Consider the following 20,728-nt stretch of genomic DNA (forward strand, 5'->3'; position numbering starts at 1 on the left):
ATTTTAGTGTTAACAACTGAGTTGAAAACGAAAATTGACCTCCGTATAGAGTTTAAAGGCTGACGTTTCGAGCGCTAGCACTTCGTCAATTGCTCTGACGAAGGGCTAACGCTCGAAACGTCAGCGTTTAAACTCTCTACGGTGGCCAATTTACGTTTTCAACTCAGTTGTTAGCACTAAAATATCCGAAAAAAAAGTAGACTCCATTATTTTGCAAGATCGTCTTTAGGCAGGAATGAGAGATCAATCTCTCGAAGGCTAAAATTCTTTTACTAATGCATATGGCTTCATGCATATGCATCCTTCAGACCTTCACGTTCGAGCAGCATCCTCGAACTCCACAATACTAAAACAACACGTGACGGACAGATTTATCTAAAGCCGGCAACACACCTGGCGATTTTATTCGCCGATCGTGGCGAATCTAGTCGCTGCGATCAGCGAAAATTGCAATCGCCGCACCGGACACACCTGACGATTTTTGTCGATCACCGTGACCGGAGTATAAAATCGCCAGGTGTGTCGCCGGCTTAAGATCGATCTTTGCGCCAAATGCTGACTCGCCGTTTGGTATGAGATCAGAGGCGCCGAGTCCGCAAAGCGCTCCTACGCGCTGACTTGTCTTTAAGACGCAAGACGCTTGAGAGTAAATTCATCCCTATTGTTATTTTTCAGAGATCAGGTTATTGTTGTTCATTTAAATGCCATTGCAGTAAGTTCATTTCAGCAGGGAACATTGTTGGTATAATGTTCCCTACTTTGTAAACATTGAAGGGATTTACGCCATGGAATGAAGGAAAAAGAAATAAACTTCCCCTCTCTCCTTAGGCTCAAGATTTCTTCGACTTTGCTTTTTTTCTCCACTGAAATTTTGTAAGAGAATGAGCTAGCTGCAGATTCAAACTCCTTAGAGCACCCTTTTCAAGCGCCGATGGTTAATCACGAATGAAATCTTGTTCCAAGAAAACTTTATCTATTTCACTTTTGAACCCCGCCGCAAGGCAGGGCGATAAAAAAAATTGGTCTATAGACTCATACAACTGTTACCCTCCACGGAAATCTTTAGTAAAAGGCGAAAGATTTGTGCGTTATGAAGGAAAACCAGAGTTATCTAATAACGGGATGTGAAATCGGTATGTCGAGGATGACTTGCTCACGCAAGTGGGGTTTATATTTATCCTTAACGCGCGTGCGCAACAAATTCAAGATATATGAGAACCTTGAAGTTCTAAGAAACACCGTTAGGCAGTGTCTTGCAATAGGTAATGTTTCCAGAAAAACGATGAGAGCGAACAAGACTGAAGTAATGTTTACAGACATTTGGTCCCTTTCTTCTCAAGTTATTTCATTTACATATGATATGGAGCCCTAACAACATGCAGGGTGACGAATTGAAAGTCTAAAAGCGTTTATTTATTTCCTCCTCTCGACGGAAATATTTCTTGGAAAATCGAAAGTACCATTCAGCTAAAAATATTCGACCTGAAGCAATTGGAACATACATGCTTCCCTGTGACGAGAGAGAATACCTTCTAAGCTGCTTTTTCAAGTTAGTAGCCCCGCTGAAAGGCAGGGCAGCGAAAAATTCGTTCCTAAACTCATTCAATTATTCTCCTCCACGGTAATCTTTAGTAAAAGGCGAAAGATTAGTACCAATTTTGAAGGAGAACCAGAGCTTTAGATAAATTAGAGTATCCTAGCACTGGATTGATGGCAACGCTCAAAGGCATATGGAACACCGGTCCCAAAGAAGGCCACAACAATTTATGGAGTGCGCATGTACGTCAGCGTCCTGTAGAAGTCGAAAGCCTCAGGTAAAAACCTTGTAGAAAGGACGAACTTTATTAATGTGGTGACCAACGCAGGGTTGCGAAGATAGGATAGTTTCGTAGGACGATTTATAGGAGAGAGACAGGATTTTCGAAGACAAGATGGATCGGCGGCGTGGAGAGACCTCCACGCACGCAGTACTGAGGCGTAAAACAGAGGCAACTTTGCTGGAGAGAATTCGAGGGGATGGGTTAAGTCGTCGACAGTCGGAACTTCGAAATGGTTCATGAACCAAAAGTTCATTAGAGGGACCCATCAGTTGGAAGATGTGAAGAACTGCTGGAGCCATTGAACATGCAAGGCTTCCGTTTTGTGGCGGATGGATGCCACCCCAAACCCCCCGTGAACGAGGGATGTAACGTACTGATTCAGATCTTAACTCCTATGAGCGCCGTCAGAGAGAGTTCATCGGTCTCTCAACTGCTGGTGGTCACTCGTGAGACCTTAATAAACTATTCTAAACTTCTTTTTTAATTATTTCATTTCTTTTAATGGCCCTGCAGAAAGGCAGGGCGACAAAAAATTAGCCGATAGACTCATTCAACCGTTCTCCTCCACGGATATCTTTAGTTTTTTTTATATTTAAGTGAACGGCCAGGCTCCCGTGAGGGCGGTGCAATGCCTGCCGATCTACAGACCTAATCTAACCCATGGCTAAAAGTGTAATGCCTTAGGGTTGGGTCCACCATAAACCGAGGGCCACTAGATACCAACTTCGTTGGGGAATCGAACCCCACCTCGCAAACATTGAACACACTCACACCAAAAATTGAACACGCCCGCTCCAAAAAACAAACGAACAAAACGGATACAAGAACATAGAAAAAACTTAGTTACTATTATTTATAATATTATTTACATTATTATTTACATTGGTGCTAATACTAGAGTTATTACAAAACTTACAAAAGTCATTAACTATAACTGATTTCTTTCTACATTTCGGGACCCCCACAACAGAAGTGGGGGTAGTACGCTTAAGCAACTCAGCGGCTAACAAAGCAGCCGTAGGGACCACAGAACGAGAGCTGTTTCGAGAAACATTGACAATACCGTCACCAACCGTAGAAGAGGAGGACGAAGCCTTGTTTTACATTATTTACATTATTAACTTTACTAATTCCACTACTATTAACATTGGCACCAGAGCTATTGCTATTAAGAGCGATATTCTTAACACTTAAGGCCTTCGCAGGCAGCCTCTGGAAATGCGACCCAGTATGGTCCGTAAACACCGCACACAAAACATTACTGTGCTCAGTAGACCCAACCATATCAATAATAGACACCCTAAAGGAAATCCGATAGGAAAGGTCATCCTTAACCTTGAGAATAAACTGAGTAAACTCTTCCTCAGACACCTTATCACTAGTATCCGCTTTGGAAATACGGACAAGATTCGCATGTACTGCATAAACGCCCCACTCTCAAAAGTTATACGGACCTCATCCGAGTCGGCCGCAGGGGAAACCCCACACACCTTACCGCCTCTATACGAAATAACGTAGGCAACATCCCCGGAACACTGGCACAACATATCGCGATACCCCACAAAAAACTTCCTACGAAGCTCAGGGGTGAAAATCCTACATGAAGCAACACGCGAGGGGACAGAGACTGCAGGGACAGTCTGAGAGGACCCAACGGGAGAACCAGAGGGGCCAGAGATCGCCACCGCATACAATTCTTTTACTTTACGCTCACTTTTCGCTAAACAAGGCATTTACAGAACTTTATTTGCTAGATTAATCAACAGAGACGTGTAATGTTTGCTGCAGTCAGCTTTGTCTGAACCCCGCTTTTTTTTTCGTCTACTTGCTTTTCACAGACCAGAATTTAAGTTATACCATACCAAAATAACCAGAAATCAAAGCACATTATATCGGGAACAAGAGAAAAACTCTAAACCAGGGTAACCAAGATTTTAACGGAGGCTTTCGACTTTTCCAGGGCGCTGACGTGCATGCGCACTCCATAAATTGTTGTGGTCTTCTTTGGGACCGGTGTCCCATATGCCTTTGTGCGTTGTTTTCAATCGAGTGCTAGAATTCTCCATCTTAAAGTTCACTCTGGTTCTCCTTCAATATGCATACTAATCTTTCGCCTTTTACTAAAGATTACCGTGAAGGAGAATAACTTAATGAGTCTAACAAGTAATTTTTCGCCGCCCTGCATTTCGGCGGGGCTATAAACATGAAAAATAACATGAAATGATACGATAAGGCAAAACAAATGGCAGCTTTAGGAAAGTGTTTTCCTTTGTTACAGGGAAGCAGTTCAACGCCCCACTATTTTTCATGGCTTGATGAGCATGTTGTAAGACGTACAGGCGCATTCCACTTGCTTTAAATCGAATTTTGCCAAGCTGACTGGTACTTTCGTTTTTCCACTGAAGATTTCCGTCGAGAGGAGAAAAGAAATGAGTACTTTAGAATATCAATTCGTCACCCCGCGCGTTATTGGGCCTTCATATCATTAATAATATTAAGCTGAAAAGAAAGGAAGCAAGTCTCTGTAAACGTTACTTCAGCCTTGTTCGTTCTAATCGTTTTCCTGGGACTGAACATTATCAATTGTCGGACACCGCCTGTGTTTGTACACCAATGTTTACGATATTTCTTATAACCTCAAGCTTACACATATCTTAGAACTTAGAACTTGGTGCGCAGGCGCACAGAGGATAAATGTAAACCCCACATGCGAGAGCGAGTCATCTTCAACAGACCTCTATTACGTACAATTTGTTAGTCACTCTGGTTTTCCTTCATCACGCATAAATCTTTCGCCTTTTACTAAAGATTTCCGTGGAGGAGAACAGTTGAATGAGTCTGTAGACCAATTTTTTCGTCGCCCTGCCTTACGGCGGGGCCATCCAAAGAAGCGGAACAAATGTAAACAGAGTTTAGGAAAATTCATAAGGGTCGTGAATGAGTCTAAGACCAATTTTTCGTCGCCCTGTCTTTCGGCAGGGTCATTACGAGAAGTAAAACAAGGTTAAATGAAATTTAGGATAATCTCTCAGAGTCTTATGAGTGACCACCAGCCGTTGTGAGACCAATGAGCTCTTTCTGACGGCGCTCATAGGAGTTAAGATCTGCATCAGTACGTTGCATCCCTAGTTCACCTTTCCATCTTCACGTTCGCTCTGGTTCTCCTTCAAAATGCATACTAATTTTTCGCCTTCTACAAAAGATTACCGTGGAGAAGAGTAACTGAATGAGTCTAAGAACTAATTTTTCGCTGCCCTGCCTTTCGGCGGGGCTACTAACTTGAAACAGCAGTTTCAGGAAGGAATTTTTCCTCGTTACAGCGAAGCAGTTAAACGCCCTACCATTTGATATGCATATTGTAAGACGTACGACTACGTTCCAATTGCTGTAGCTCGAATATGTTACGCTAACTGATACTTTCGATTTTCAATGAAAGATTTCCGTCGAGAGGAGGAAATAAATGAGTACTTTAGACTATCAATTCGTCACCCTACATGTCGTAAGGGGCTCCATTTCATAAATGAAATAATTTTAGAAGAAAGGGACCACGTGTCTATAAACATTACTTCAGTCTTGTTCGCTCTCATCGTTTTTCTGGAAACATTACCTATTGCAAGACACCGCCTGACGGCGTTTCTTTTAACTTCAAGGCTCTCACATATCTTGTTGCGCACGCGCATTAAGGATAAATATAAACCCCACTTGCGTGAGCGAGTCATCCTCGACATACTGCTTTACATCCGTCTTACAGATCACTCTGGTTTTCCTTCATAACGCACAAATCTTTCGCCTTTTACTAAAGATTTCCGTGGAGGAGAACAGTTGAATGAGTCTATAGACCAATTTTTTTGTCGCCCTGCTTAGCGGCGGGGCCCCTTAGAGAAATGGATAAAGTTTTCATGGAACTAGATCTCAATTCGTGATCAACCACCAGCAGTTCAAGAAGGTGCTTTTGGGGGCTAACATCTGCAGCTAGCTCAGTCACTTGCAAAATTTTTAGAGGAGAAAAAAAGCAAAGTCGAGAAGACTTAAACCTGCGAAGAGAGGGAAGGTTTATTTCTTTTTCCTTCATTCCATGGCGTAAATCTCTTCAATGTGTGCAATGTAGGGAACATTATACCTACCATGCTCCCAGTTGAAATGAACGTACTGCAATGATATTTAATGAACAACAATAACCTGATGTCTGAGAAATAACAATAGGGATGAATTTATTTTCAGGCGTCTTGCGTCTTAAAGACAATTCAGCGCGTGGGAGGGCTTTGCGGACTCGGCGCCTCTGATCTCATACCAAACGGCGAGGCGGCATTCGCTGCAAAGATCGATTTAGAGCCGGCGACACACTTGGCGATTTTTTACGCCAGGTGTGTCCGGTGCGGCGATTGGGGTTTTCGCCGATCTGCCACGTCTTGTTTCAGTCTTGTGGACCTCTAGGATGTTTGTTTAGAGTCTGAAGGATGCAAGAAGCCACATGCACTAGTGAAGGAATTTTAGCCATCGAGAGATTGGTCTCTCATTCCTGCCTAAAGATGATCTTGCACAATAATGGAGTCTACTTTTTTCGTCTCTACAAATTTCGCATCTAACTAAGCTTGCTACAGATTTTGACTCCCACAAGCGACGTCAGAGCGGGTTCGACGATCCTTCAACCGCCGTTGGTCACTGATGAATGTATTTATTTTGTTCTTTCGTTAGCCCACGTGGTTTCTTGCATCCTTCGTGATTTCAAGTTCGACCAGCACGCTTCTAGTCCACAGGCTTGAAGGTTGTCCTATGATAATCCTTTCCCCAACTGTTTGGCATCAGATCAGAGGCGCCGAATTCGCTTAGTGCTCCCGCGCTGAAATTTTTTGATAGTAAGTAATGCCCTCGTCTGATCCCTATAAAGCTTAAGAAGAAATATTATGCATGGCTATCACGAGTTTCTATCAAAAACTAATTTCACTTCTCATGATGGCCCCGCCTCAAGGCAGGGCAACAAAAAATTGGTTTACAGACTCATTCGACTGTTCTCCTCCACGGAAATCTTTAGTAAAAGGCGAAAGATTTATGCGTGATGAAGGAAAACCAGAGTTACTAGCAAGTTGTACCTAACAGAGGTCTGTTGAAGATGACTCGCTCACGCAAGTGGGGTTTATATTTATCCTTTATGCGCATGCGCACCGAGTTCTAAGATATGTGAAAGCCTTGACGAAGCATCGTAAAATTTGTGTAGAAACACGGGAGGTATCCGACAATAGATAATGTTCCCAGGAAAACGATCAGAACGAACAAGACTGAAGAAACGTTTACAGACTTGCTTTCTTTCCTGTCAGCTTTATATTATTTATGATATAAAGCCCCAACAACATGCAAGGTGACGAATTTATGGTTTAAAGTACTCATTTATTTCCTCCTCTCGACGGAAATCTTCTGTGGAAAAACGAAAGTACCAGTCAGCTTAACATATTTGAGCTAAAGCAATTGGAACATGCCTGTACATGTACGTACGTATTACATCTTAGGGAAAACACCTATCTAAACCTTCCCTTGGTTTTGCCTTTCTAATCATTTCATATTATTTTTCCAATTGATAGCCCCGCCGAAAGGCAGGGCAGCGAAAAATTAGTTGTAAGACTCATTCAGTTGCTCTCCTCCACGGTAATCTTTAGTAAAAGGCGAAAGATTAATACGCATTTTGAAGGAGAACCAGAGTGACTAACAACTTGTACGTAACAGAGGTCTGTTGAAGATGACTCGCTCACGCAAGTGGGGTTCACATTTATCCTCTGTGCGCCTGCGCAATTTATGGAGTGCGCATGCACATCATCGTCCTAAAGAAGTCGAAAGCCCCCGGAAAAATCTTGGTTACCCTGGTTTAGAGTATTTCTCTTGTTCCAAATATGGTTATGGTTGTTTTGGCATTTTATAGATGAAATTGTAGTCTGTGCAAGGCAAGCACACCAAAAAAAAGTGGGGTTCAGACAAAAGAAAAAGAGTATCAGCGCCTGTCAGCAGCAAACATTACACGTCTTTGTTGATTATTCTAATAAATGAAGTTCGATACATGCCGTGTTCGGCGATAAGTGAGCGTAAAGTAAAATAATTTATGCATAATAAATGTATCCACAGAGGTAAAAATGTGTGATAGCCGGCAAGTAACATTGTCCCAATCCACACACTTGATAGGTTCTTCGAGAAGTGTCCGAATTGTTATGTTTAACAAGCCGCCGCAGACTAACCTGTCCACCATTAGGACATGCTAATATTCCTCGTTTATATGGCTTCTGCCAGTTCTTTGTATGATTCATTTCCTTTATGCCGACCGGAAACAATGAATTGCACTCTCAGTGCTGCAGACAAACTTCCTCACCCTTCCCCCTAACCCAGTATTTAAAATTTCTCTATACCAACAATTTGTACTATTACAGCAAGGAGTTTCCAGATGGTTGACTGGTAATCGTGGGTGCGGAACGGGTGTAAAAGAGGTCGGAATTAGAATGCGAGCAATTCTTCATTTTCGGCCTGGTCCGTCGCGCGAGTAAAAAACTCAGCAAAAAATAAAATTGATGTTAGCGAACTGCGCAGAAGTCATCAATCCCAGAGTTCCACGCAGTGCTAACATAATGTCAACAATTATCTAACTTTTGGGTGAGGCAACATCAAATAACTTCGATTAGACGCCCCGCCACCAGGCAGGGCTACGAAAAATTGGTCTTTAGACTCATAAACTCTCTCCTCCACGAAAATCTTTAGTAAACGCAGTGAAACACTTTGCCAACAAGGGAAGATAGAAACGAGTTCGAGATTGGATGCAAGCAAGAGGCGCTTGGGCGCACACCGCAGAGACGGAAATCGTTACGCTGATCCCACATAAAGTATTTACAGACAAGAAGGAGATAGGAGAAGACCAAAGGTATGCACAGGAGTTCCTCTGAATAGAAACCGAAGGAGATGGTGCAAGGAAGTGATACTTGTTCCGCTTCTTAAGATGGCCCCGCCGAAAGGCAGGACGATGAAAAATTAGTTTATAGACTCATTCAGTTTTTCTCCTCCACGGAAATCTTTAGTAAAAGGCGAAAGATTTGTACGTTTTGAAGGAAAACCAGAGCTATCGTTAACGAAGATGTGACAGCGGTATGTCGAAAACGGTACGCCAACGCAAGTGGGAACAATCTCGAACCCAGATCCTTTCTTCTTCTTGGTCTTTTGCCTATGGGCATGCGCATGCGCATCAACCGATGACAATATTGTATCGAAAATGAAGGCGAACTACTACTTATCTTGTGAAAATTTCTTATACGATGCAGTTGATTTCTGAGTAGACTCTTAATACATTTCCCTCGCTTACATAGTGCATGGTGCTCCAAATAATTTTCCTTGGGAGGAATACTCACGAATACTATCAAGACACTTCATCAAGTAGTTCCTTAGATAGTGACTCCAGGAATAGTTACAAAAAGGAAAGAAACTCATTCAGTTGCTCTCAGAGAAGTCTACAGTTATTAACAAAATCACAATATATTGGTGTTGTTTTTGGCTCATGACAAACTATCACTGGCATTAGTTTTTTTAGATGAAACTAAAGAGCAGGCGATAAAACTACTCGTTCTGATATAGGAACATGTTCGTATGCAGGATGATATCAAAATTATCGGAGCATTTTCCAAGCAACTATACAAACTCTCTAAGTGCAGTGAGGGTCACCAGACACCAACTTCGTTGGGGAATCGAACCCCACCTCCTAAAAATTAGCCACAACCACACCAAAAATTCAACGTACACACTCCCTGCTACTGCTAACGCAAAAACAAAACACTAATAAAACAATTACGTAAAACAAGAGAAGGCATGGCAAAAGCATTATTACAAAACAATTGTAACAGCTTGAAAGGACGGAAGATGAGAGCAGTAAGCACCACGATTACCATCTATGACAACACTCGGATTGCTTCCTCTTTGGAACCGCAAAGAGGAGGAGTGGAGTAGAACGTTTCTTTAACTCAGCGGCAATGATCGCAGCCGTGGGAACCACTGACCTCGAAGAGGCTTGTTTTGGTCGGAGGTTTTTCCTGGTGACTGTAATGAAGCCGTCCAAGGAGTCCTCGACCTCGGCAGACGACGAAGAAGAAGCTTCAATACTGACGATATCAATCACCATATTTTCACTACTATTATCATTAATGTTTTTACTATTACTGTTGTTACTAGTTTTGCTTACACTAATATTATTATCAACATTATTTGGAGAACTTCGAGAAATGTCCGCTGAGGGTCCCCTAACCCCCTCGGGACACCAACAACTATACTAGTAAGGCTTACAGTTCCTGTCTGAGCTAGCACATTTTGTGTTCCGGTCTCCAAAGAGCCTGGGAACTAATGACGTAAAAGCTTGCGCATTGCGTGTTTCGTCCTCTTCTTCAGTAGCTGTGGCCATTGTCTGACCACAGTTGAATTTCTTATTTCATTCCATCGAGGCCGCCAATCTTTTGGCCAGAAAAAAATTTATAAAAATGGGTGGTAAGTGTCCTAAATATTCTTGATCTCATTTTTGTCGTCATTTGTAAGCAATCTGCCCGTTTTGGCCGCGAAATAATGTGTGATCTTTTTCTCGTGCACAGTAAAATTTCTCGAAGTACTACGACCATTTATTTCCGTTCTGCCTGAGGTCTCAAAGCCCGAAAGAAAGGTAAGTCTTTCGTCAAGATCTCCCTGTAAGCGTTCAGTTAGTTTCTTCTTCGTATTTATTGTTAAATTGAGTGTCTTTTGTCGAAGGCAACTTGGAAGTGAATTAATGTTTGGTTATGTCCGTTTGGTGTACGTGTACATCCGCGTGTGGTTGCCTTCTTTGGATACGGTTACTCGAGATTTTTCAATCAATCCACCTTCTGTTTCTTACAGATCCAGTTTAGAGAGAAAGTACTATGGACGGCGATTACGCTGTTTATCTTTCTTGTCTGCTGCCAGGTTGGTAAAATCATATGTTATAGATAGGAAGTTAAGAATAATTGATATTCTTCATGACTGGCCCTTTGTTGCAACCGCCATTTTACAAAAGGCTAATAGTAAAGAGCTATCATCTCTGTGATTCTCTTGTGATCGATCAAATAAGAGGTTTAATCTTACTCTTTCTCTTTACGTAGATTCCTTTGTTTGGCATTATGTCGTCGGATTCAGCTGATCCCTTCTACTGGATGCGAGTGATTTTAGCTTCGAACAGAGGTAACTGATAACTTTTACCGGTCCAATTTTGATATAAATACAGTAAGTCAAATAACTGTTTACCGGTCCAATTTTGATATAAATAGGTCAAATAACTGTGTGATTACAGTATTCTTCTACGGGTACAAAAGGTTTAAGTTAAATAACTGTTAAAAATGACCGTAAAATAATGTTATGCTCTTAAACTTGATAAGAATATCGAAGAATACAATCTTCCTGATCGTCTATGGTTCGTTCCCTTTTGAATGAAAATGTAACCTCCTACAGAAAAAATTTCCCTCTTCAACGTGCTTTTAAGGATTGCAAATTCAGAGAATTTGAATGCTGTTTAATTTACGAATTTTTTCAATTGTTGTGTTTGGAGCTCTAAAGTTCTAACTGCCACTAAATTCTCAAAATCGTGATTTTGCTTTAGATACTTGTTGGATTTTAACTTACTTTTTTGTTGTTTCATTTATTGGAATTTTTCAGTATGCATCTGAATACTTTGTAATCATCCAAGAAGTTCTTTGATTTATTTCTTGTTTGATACCGCATCCCTCTATAGAATAGTGGATGTTTGGACCGGTACAAATTAGAGCTTATTAGGTTTAATATCTTAGATAGAGATGTCCTTCACAAGGACAAGGGATAAGACATTTTTATAATTATTAATCTTGGATTAATTGTAATTATCAGTCAAACTGGTAGAAAGATTTTCATACAACCCTGTACTATCTTAAACCAAAGCTGTATTCCCCAAGGCAATTAACTGTGTCCACTGTTGCTTTCTTTATCTAAGAACTGTTAGCGTAACGAAATATAGGGCTGTGCTGAAATCTTGCCAAACTGGCTTGAGCTCTGCCTTTGTGAGGTGCTAAGATATAATTAAATTTGAGAGAGAAAAGAAGAAGGAATAAAAGATGCAGAACAAATGTTTTCATTCATTTTATTCAGAAACATTTTTTATTTTCTTACTACTATTGTGATTTTGTAGTCTGATCTTTCAGGTGAGTGTAGTCCTGAGAAAGACCATTGTCGCTGGTGGTGACTGACGTTTCAACAACTGGAGAAGTCACCATCAGAGTCAATTGAATAATGTTGTAAGTCTGGTGATGACTCAGGTTGTCAAAAAATCAGTCACCACTTGAGATAACAGTCCTTCTTAGGACTACACTCACCTGGACAATCAGACTACTTAGCACATGTTACCCTCAGGTTCAAACTCTTTCTGTATAACTACTATTGGTTTTGTTGAAACAAATAATGACTCTTTTTTTTTTTCATTTAGGTACCCTCATGGAGCTTGGTATATCCCCAATTGTCACTTCAGGACTTATTATGCAGGTTTGGATAACTTGATAACTACGAATTAAGTTTTGTTCTTACTTATTAGGAACAAATTGTTATAAGCTTTTTCGTTATAGCAGTGTCTTGCAACTTTTGAGTGATAAGCATTTTCAGTTTCATTCTTTACAATTCATGAGTGACCAAGACAGAATTTCTATTGACAATGTCAATACAATGCCACACAGAAAAGTGATGAGATTAAAGATAAATATTTATTAGAGGATTAGTTGAGCCAATACCAAAATTCTCCCAACATACATCATAGGAATTGTTTGTAACACATCAAGGAGAATTACTAATGAGGTCTTGGTTGTTTATTCTGTTCCTCAGTTGTAATTGTGATAAAAAATTTTTCTGGGTATCTTGATGATCAGAAAGTATGATAGTATCTATGAAACAGAAATTAAAGAAGAAGTTGAAACCAAGGACAATAACTTAACTATACCACTAAACTGTAGGCCTAAGTCCATGTGAAGAAGCATGATTACATATTGCTGAGTTCATTGAGATATAATTATTATCCTTGAAACAATTCTTGTATTTGTAAGAAGCTATAAACACCTTTTCTTTTAGTTAAAAATTATACTCAGTTCTAACTTGATACATTCTTTTAGCTTTTGGCAGGTTCTAAAATTATTGAAGTTGGTGACAGTCCAAAAGACAGAGCTCTCTTCAATGGATCTCAAAAGTGTAAGTATGACTGAGAAAGGCTCATCACATACCTTATACCTTTTCTTCTCTTTTTAATCAAATCTTTTCTTTCTCTAGTGTTTGGTATGATCATTACCATTGGCCAAGCTGTCGTGTATGTTATGACTGGAATGTACGGTGATCCTGCTGATCTTGGTCCTGGTATCTGCCTTCTGATTATCATCCAGGTATGCTTTAAATGGATATCTTCATCTCTGATGACTCAGAGTGTAGAATTGTGTTAACGTTTTCTCAGTGATATACATGTATGTCATACCCTTGGGGTTAATATTGCAAGTGAAACTGAACTTGTATTTAAAACCCACAATGTCCAAAGTGACACTTGATATGCCACGTGTCATGCCAAACTTTATTGATGAATGACATTCACTTGATGTTCCTTGACACTAAACGAACATAGGTTTTCTACAATGAAACTTCTCTCAGTAAGTGTTATGCAGTACTGTTACTTGAGAGAGGGGAGTAAGAGTTGTAGATATGAAATTGTTGGTATTCTTAAGTAATGCAATCTCAGAGGCTATCAGTGGACTATTTGATTGTTGATTGTAGATGCTGATTGCTGATTTTTTTCATCTTTGTAGCTGTTCTGTGCTGGTCTTATTGTTCTCTTGCTGGATGAACTTCTTCAGAAAGGATATGGCCTTGGATCAGGGTAGGCAGCTCAAATTGAGTTAATCTCTTTTGATGGAAGATGAATGAGGGCTTGTACATATCTCCAGCTTATCCTTTAGATGCATGGGCTGTTTCTTGATACAGCACTAGATAAATAGAAGTCATTAAAAAAAGTATACTTGTGAGTTGGGAGATTTTATCTTAGATCCAGGAAAGAAAGCTCTTAACCCTTTACACCCCTGCATCAGTATACATATTCTCCTTACTGTTCGTTACACATTTCCTGAGGTGCTGATAAGGAAAAGTTGTTAAACTGTAAAGAGTTTCTGTAATTGGCGATCATTTCCTTCATTCTCATGACCTAGATGTGTGATTCAGGGGTGGTATTGTTAGGAGAAATGAAATGCTAGTCACTCATAGGAATCAAATAGTTAAGGGTACCAGTATCACTTATGGTGTTCTTGGGAATTTTCATTACCTGAATTGATTTCCACTCTGCCACACAAGCATATGTCATGTTAAGACTCCTCAGAGCTTTTGCAGAACTTTCCTCTTTGCAACAAGGTTTGAAACATGCTAGTTATCCAATGGTGTGCTCTTTGATTTATTTTCACTGCAATTATTTTACCTTGGCTAAATCTCATTATAATCTCCCTTGCAGAATCTCACTGTTCATTGCCACAAACATCTGTGAGACTATTGTTTGGAAAGCATTCAGTCCAGCCACTATTAACACTGGCAGGGGTATGTACAACTCCTATATCCCCATCTTAAACAGGTTACAAAATAGAGACTCACAAGGATTGAATGTGTTTGTAGAAACAGCACTTCAAACATTTTTGAAATTAGATGTCAGCTTAAAAATTTATTTTCAGTTTTTTCCTTGCTTTAAACTGGTCATCCTGTGAAGCACTATGCAGTTATGCATTATAGATGACAATTTGCACTAAAAGTGACTACATTGTGAGACAGATAGTAATACCTCAAAATTATTGCATTTCATTGCCACAAGTCACAATGTTTTTTTACAGTATTTTCTGCTGTTGATTTTAGGTACTGAGTTTGAGGGTGCTATCATTGCCTTGTTCCATCTGTTGGCCACCAGAACAGACAAAGTGCGTGGGCTCCGTGAAGCCGTCCATCGTCAGAACCTACCAAACATCACTAACCTGATTGCCACAATTTTTGTCTTTGGTATAGTTATTTACTTCCAGGTAAATTGCCACCTTTCAGTCAATAATATTCTTACTACTTCAACATTTTCTTGATTTAGAACCTTTCTTATGGGGTGTTTTTTTCCTCCTTGAAATGTGATTGTTAGTAGCTCCTCAAGGTGTGGGACAGTGTGTTGTTTGTTTTTGTATTGAAATATAACATAACTTTAATTTCCATTCAGATTCTCTACAAGTATCATGATATTATAGGTGTGATGTAAGCTCTTTCCTCTCAACTGGTAGTCATAAGTTTAACTTAAAGTAAGTAAGTTAGTTTCTGACTTGCCTCTTTGCATGGTATATCGGTATGTCTGACAGAATGTGGAAATATCTTGCAGGGCTTCCGTGTAGATCTTCCCATCAAGTCTGCTCGCTACAGAGGCCAGTACAGCTCTTACCCAATCAAACTGTTTTACACTTCAAATATTCCCATCATTTTGCAGGTAAGAGTAACCATGAAACTTTCATTCTGTGCTTAATTTTAGGAACTGGTTAAAATGCTTTCAGTGAGTTGATTGTTTTCATTATTACTCTTGTTTGAAAGTCACTACCTAGACCACCATGCTTTTTGTTAGGTGTATCTTTAATTGATATTTGCTTAAGTCAAATATTTAACATCATTCTCTAAATAGTGACTTTACAAAATTAGTTAGGCTTTGGGCCTTTATTTATATACTACTCTAGAGTTCAGAGTTAGAGGCATTTGCTAAATTTTAATGATCAATACAACAATTTGATTTTGTAGTGCAAAGCATGTCATTCAATTCTCATCAATTGCTTTTTTGTCAATATTTCAGAGTGCCCTTGTGTCCAATATTTATGTCATTTCCCAAATGTTGTCCACTAAGTTTGCTGGAAATTTCTTCGTCAGTCTTCTTGGAACATGGGAGGTATGCTACCATCTTTAAGTTGACTTAATGACAATTTGGTTAGTTTAAGATTTGGGAATACATTTGTGTGATGGGGCTCCCTAGCGTAATGGTGGTCTTTTGATTCCAGGAAGCTGGTGGTGGACCTGCGCGATCATACCCCACTGGTGGCCTGTGCTATTACATGTCACCTCCAGAGACAGTGAGTCACATCATAGAAGATCCCATTCATGCCGTCTTGTACATCGTGTTCATGTTGGGCTCTTGTGCTTTCTTCTCCAAGACATGGATTGATGTGTCTGGCTCCTCAGCTAAAGATGTAAGTGTTACTTAAAAATGATGGAGCAGCAGATTAAATGAACTGTTACTTCAAGTGTTCAGGTCATTAATTTTACAGAAACTCTAATTTCGACAGACAAAATTTTCAAAGTACAACTTGTATGCTATCTAAATTCCCAATGTTCATAGTTTTCCTTAACTCACAATAGAAACTTATTAGAATTTTTGGGTATTTAAACTTTTTAATTGTGACTTTAGAAGACACATGTAGGCTGGAAGTCTCAAAATTGACAAAAATTTGGCAAATTGTGTCAAAAGTAAGTTGAGTATTGTGTGGTCATTGGTCAGCAGTATTGGCTCTAAGATCTTAATAATACTGGGCTTTAAGTTCATCTTTTGAAAAAGTGGCCTCTTGGTCACCTTCAATTACAAAATGGTTGCCCTAAAAATTATGTATTTAGTAAGACAAGCAATAAATTTGCAACATTTTTGTTTGCCAAATTTATATGTTTATTTGCTTGTGGATGTAAAGACTGCAATAAGGGTCAAAAGATGACGAGGCTCTAATGTCTGTAAGCAGAGACAATGTACAAATGTTTTTTTTTTCCTTTTTTAAATCTGTTGATAGCCAATATGGTGACTTTGGTAAAAATTTTAGTCATCAATTATATTTTTCACTAGCCATGGTGACCAAAATGGTTGCAACTTGGATCGCTGTATTTAAGTTCCAATCAATTGATGGATGTTTTAACTTTTATCCCCAAATAAAGGTTGCCAAACAGCTGAAGGAACAGCAAATGGTGATGCGTGGACACCGCGATAAATCCATGGTCCATGAACTCAACAGGTAAGCAATGATAATAAAGTTTAGAATTGGCTTTTACAAAGCTTTCGTATATTCCTTGTCCATGTGGAAGATATGTAACCAATATGTAATGTATGGATAATTCATTCAATAAATAGTTTCTTACATAGTACTATAATTTTGAAATAAAAAATTAAATTGCATTTTAAATGGATCTCTTACCTTCCAGGTATATCCCTACAGCTGCAGCTTTTGGTGGACTTTGTATTGGTGCCCTTTCAGTCTTGGCTGATTTCATGGGTAAGCTTTGAGTTTTCATGTACTAAACAGCTTGAAAAACTCAAGAAAGATATTCAGCATTTCAGTGCCATGATTGTGACATAAGTAAACGCATCTGAATCTCGTATAAGGATTTGAGTCACTGACCCTCTGATTTCATGATGCTTCACTTCATGGACCTCAGCAAAACTTGAAAAGGAGAAGGGGTTAAGTTCAGCTGTAACTAAATGTACAGTAGTCCTATTTTCCAAGTTGTGAATGGCTGACCTTTGTCAAAAAAGGAAACAAACTTTCTAAGAATCTGTTTGTTTCTCAAAAAATGGATTGGAAACCAGGGAGAAAGCACAGAGCTTTGCTTGTCTGTCAAAGATTTGGGCACTTTTTCAAAAATTTTCACAAGCTGCTCTTAGGATTTTTTGTCATTATATGATCAGTAGTCTTGATAAGCTGCAACTGTTTGAGAAAAAAAAAGCCCCTGCTCCTTGCTAAAGTGAGGTGTAAAGAATGGAATTAAGAGGAAGATGATAGATCAAGGTGATAGATCAAGTAGATCAAGGTGATATGAACAGGAGCCAAAATTAAATGAATTCTTACGCATGTAACATTTCTGTTTGTTTCTTCATAGGTGCCATTGGCTCAGGAACAGGTATTCTGTTGGCTGTCACCATCATTTACCAATACTTTGAAATCTTCGTTAAAGAGCAAAGCGAAATGGGAGGCATGGGAACTCTCTTGTTTTAAACAAGCCATTCTGCACTGTATCAACTATCCCATAAAATTACCACTGTACTTAATATCCAGCCTAAGAATGGAAGTTTTTTTCTCTCTTGAATTCTGTTTATTTTGTGATTGAAAAATGAATTTTCACCTTGTATTAGCTTATTTGTACTCTTGTAAGTTAAAGATTAATCTCAAAAGGACAGTAGCAGCAACAGCAACAACAGGGGCCATCAAACTAGAACTTTGATGGTTAAATTTCTTACAATAAGCTACAATAAATGTATTTTCTGCTCCAATTGAGAGATATCTCCTTGTCCACTTACCTTTTGGACGTTTATTGTGTGAAGAAAGGATTCAAAGATTTCTCCCAAAGATGATCTTAAAATACCTGCTTATTTTATTTGTATTTTTCATTGAGTCCTTTCAATATTTTGGGATGCTCCACTTTTATTCATTTCAGACTAGGCAAATGTCAGAAATTTTCATTTAGGAAAACTGCTCAAAAGATTTGCTATTTTAGTGAGACATTAAAATTTTATCAGCAGAGATAATTTTGCCATCCCATTAACCAGGCTCAACTGTACAAAAAAATTGGCGGCTGACCTCGTGGCTATACATGGACTTGTAAAGTTTTTCTTCCTTTTCTATTTTATTAAATTTTATGGCCAACTTCCTTTTCAAAGCAGGGTTGTAGGGTGTGTTTCCTCTTCACTGTCTTTCCTTGTTTTTATGTGTTTGAGGTGAATGGCCAGGCTCCCTTGAAAGTGGTGCAATGCCTGGTGGCATGAGAGAGGCAGCAATAAGAAAGACTGTGAAAGAAAGGCTTGGTGAAGAGTACTGGAAGGTACTCTGCATTATGAATATTCGCTTGGTTAGAAGATGGTATAATTTCTCATACAGTATTTCACTTTGCAAATTGTGACTAGGGTCGTTGCAGTAGATACTTAAATTTCAATATTATCTGCCTTTATTGTATTTCGATACTGGTTAATGGAAGGTTCGTTTTGCAAAGATTAAAAGTGATATTCGCATCTCACCCACATAAATAAATAAACAAATAAAGTGCCTTGTGTGAATCCAAGTGATCTGGTTTATTGTGTATAGAGACTGTAGTGGTAACTTTTTCATTAATTCCTTATCCAGTAGGTCTTCAGGACCTAAACTTCTGTAGTTGCATTTTTCCTTTCCAAGCTACACGTATATGGCAAATTCGTGGAACGTTAGAAATTAAAGAGGAGTCGACCTGGGTCTCTTGGGCGCATGTGCAATATTAAGACAAAAGATTATTAGCAGTAGCCCATGTACGCAGTATACGGCGATTCTGTCATCATACTCGTAGCAGTGAATTGGGTCAGTTCTCCCTCAAAGAAAAAAATGTGTACTTCGATTTTCCTGAATTTCCTTTACTGAGGAGTATATGAGTTTCTTATACGCACGCGTACACATAGATTTAAAGATGTGAATTATTAATTATCCCACAACCTCGGTGGTTGATAAGAGTTTATATATAGTCTCGTCCTTGTATCTTTTTGGCTTGGCTAAATCTAAGTAGAGTAGTTAACTTAAATGGAAGCATGTGCGATAGCACATGCTTCTAGTAGTAACCCATCAAGCTCAGAAATTGAGCTTTGCAATTTTTGCAGTCCTGCTAAGAGCTCAGCAGGGCAATAATGAAGAAAACAAAAGCCGTGAGATAGCAGGATTACGTGGTCGATGCCCGTTGGTTATATGACATGATTCCAAATATCGTGGACTTTCTGGCTGCTCCTAACACTTGACATTCTGATGATACAGTTTCAAATTTCTGAGAATCACTCTTTTAACCCGGCTGGTTCACAGGATTAATGATAGAAGTAGATTAAACATTTCTACGGGTTATTTTTCGGAGTATAAGGAAATAGGTTATCACGCTGAACAAAGCCTTGTGCAGATAACAACCTCGAAAAGTTTGTTACAAACCTTTTTCGTAACGATTGTCATAAACTTTTGTATCAGATGATGACATTTCGTAAACAGCAGCAAGTTTGTTGGAGCAAGTCGACCTCAATCTAATAAAACTTCCGACAGCATCAAATTCGAATCTCATACAACTCTTCCTTTTCGTTCAACATGCACGACGTAAAAGTGATAAACACAATTTTCAAAGAAAAGAAACGGAGCGGGAGTCACATGACAAGCCTTGCTTTCGCCTTAGTCTCCTTGTAAAAGACCCTTTCTATAAGTTCAAGACAGTTGTTATCGCGCATGTCAAAGGTACAAGTGCATGTCCTCTCCATAGTTTCAATCGACGGTTTCTGTAGCACTGAAGACGATTAAGAAACGTATCAATCGCAGATGATAATAAATTTTCGTATGGTGATTGGAAAAAGCAAAACCTCGAGAACTATTGGAACCGTTGTAAAACTTCTCATTCGAAAACGAATCTTTTGACTTGCGTGCTTTGTTTCCACCTTATTCGTCCCACATGCCTCGAGTCTGCCCGGTCATTCATTTAGTCATCTCAAATTTGTCATGGTAACTCTGGTTTTCCCTCATTACGCACAAATCTTTCGCCTTTTACTAAAGATTTCCGTGGAGGAGAACACTCGAATGAGTCTCTAATTCAATTTTTCGTCGCCCTGCCTTCAGGCGGGGCACCCGATAAACAGAAAAGCCTTGACATTAGCTGGTAATGTGTGGGTACTTCGCGTGTGTTTTGTTAAAGTTCTTTGGTGGGTTAAGTATTGGAGCTAATGATAGACTCGTGGCTTCAGAAGGAAGAAAAAGTATCTCAATGACTAAAGAATCGATCTTTTATACCAGAGGTTGGAACATAAAATAAAAGAGCCTTGTGCTGGTTCATAAAGGAGTAAAAGGGTGGCTATATCTAACTATTTGTTGCCGTTTTAA

At 39.3% G+C, this 20,728-nt stretch overlaps 1 protein-coding gene and 10 non-coding genes across 11 annotated transcripts; 6 read left to right on the forward strand and 5 right to left on the reverse strand.

The window, feature by feature from the left end:
- Positions 1 to 990: 990 nt before the first annotated feature.
- On the reverse strand, positions 991 to 1,110 carry LOC131778371 (U5 spliceosomal RNA). The gene has a single exon (XR_009339689.2). It is a non-coding gene; the product is annotated as a U5 spliceosomal RNA (small nuclear RNA).
- Positions 1,111 to 1,555: 445 nt separating this feature from the next.
- LOC131778380 (U5 spliceosomal RNA) lies at positions 1,556 to 1,678 on the reverse strand. The gene has a single exon (XR_009339697.2). It is a non-coding gene; the product is annotated as a U5 spliceosomal RNA (small nuclear RNA).
- Positions 1,679 to 3,894: 2,216 nt separating this feature from the next.
- LOC131778374 (U5 spliceosomal RNA) lies at positions 3,895 to 4,017 on the forward strand. The gene has a single exon (XR_009339692.2). It is a non-coding gene; the product is annotated as a U5 spliceosomal RNA (small nuclear RNA).
- Positions 4,018 to 4,578: 561 nt separating this feature from the next.
- LOC131778377 (U5 spliceosomal RNA) lies at positions 4,579 to 4,700 on the forward strand. Its single transcript, XR_009339694.2, has one exon. It is a non-coding gene; the product is annotated as a U5 spliceosomal RNA (small nuclear RNA).
- Positions 4,701 to 4,970: 270 nt separating this feature from the next.
- On the forward strand, positions 4,971 to 5,093 carry LOC131778382 (U5 spliceosomal RNA). Its single transcript, XR_009339699.2, has one exon. It is a non-coding gene; the product is annotated as a U5 spliceosomal RNA (small nuclear RNA).
- Positions 5,094 to 5,572: 479 nt separating this feature from the next.
- Positions 5,573 to 5,694, forward strand: LOC131778379 (U5 spliceosomal RNA). Its single transcript, XR_009339696.1, has one exon. It is a non-coding gene; the product is annotated as a U5 spliceosomal RNA (small nuclear RNA).
- Positions 5,695 to 6,775: 1,081 nt separating this feature from the next.
- Positions 6,776 to 6,896, reverse strand: LOC131778385 (U5 spliceosomal RNA). Its single transcript, XR_009339702.1, has one exon. It is a non-coding gene; the product is annotated as a U5 spliceosomal RNA (small nuclear RNA).
- Positions 6,897 to 7,394: 498 nt separating this feature from the next.
- On the reverse strand, positions 7,395 to 7,517 carry LOC131778373 (U5 spliceosomal RNA). Its single transcript, XR_009339691.1, has one exon. It is a non-coding gene; the product is annotated as a U5 spliceosomal RNA (small nuclear RNA).
- A 1,277-nt stretch (positions 7,518 to 8,794) lies between these two features.
- On the reverse strand, positions 8,795 to 8,913 carry LOC131778386 (U5 spliceosomal RNA). Its single transcript, XR_009339703.2, has one exon. It is a non-coding gene; the product is annotated as a U5 spliceosomal RNA (small nuclear RNA).
- Positions 8,914 to 10,209: 1,296 nt separating this feature from the next.
- Positions 10,210 to 18,920, forward strand: LOC131778304 (protein transport protein Sec61 subunit alpha). Its single transcript, XM_059094713.2, has 16 exons — positions 10,210 to 10,319; positions 10,421 to 10,488; positions 10,701 to 10,766; positions 10,943 to 11,021; positions 12,292 to 12,347; positions 12,965 to 13,040; positions 13,119 to 13,228; positions 13,643 to 13,713; positions 14,335 to 14,417; positions 14,727 to 14,887; positions 15,226 to 15,330; positions 15,685 to 15,777; positions 15,887 to 16,075; positions 16,806 to 16,882; positions 17,070 to 17,140; positions 17,745 to 18,920. Exons 1-16 carry the CDS (start codon positions 10,313 to 10,315, stop codon positions 17,858 to 17,860), a joined length of 1,428 nt encoding a protein of 475 aa, XP_058950696.1. The 5' UTR covers positions 10,210 to 10,312; the 3' UTR covers positions 17,861 to 18,920.
- A 1,434-nt stretch (positions 18,921 to 20,354) lies between these two features.
- LOC131778384 (U5 spliceosomal RNA) lies at positions 20,355 to 20,475 on the forward strand. The gene has a single exon (XR_009339701.1). It is a non-coding gene; the product is annotated as a U5 spliceosomal RNA (small nuclear RNA).
- Positions 20,476 to 20,728: the final 253 nt, after the last annotated feature.

Source organism: Pocillopora verrucosa, chromosome 14 (genome assembly GCF_036669915.1).
Source record: "Pocillopora verrucosa isolate sample1 chromosome 14, ASM3666991v2, whole genome shotgun sequence".
NCBI classification, from domain to species: Eukaryota; Metazoa; Cnidaria; class Anthozoa; order Scleractinia; family Pocilloporidae; genus Pocillopora; species Pocillopora verrucosa.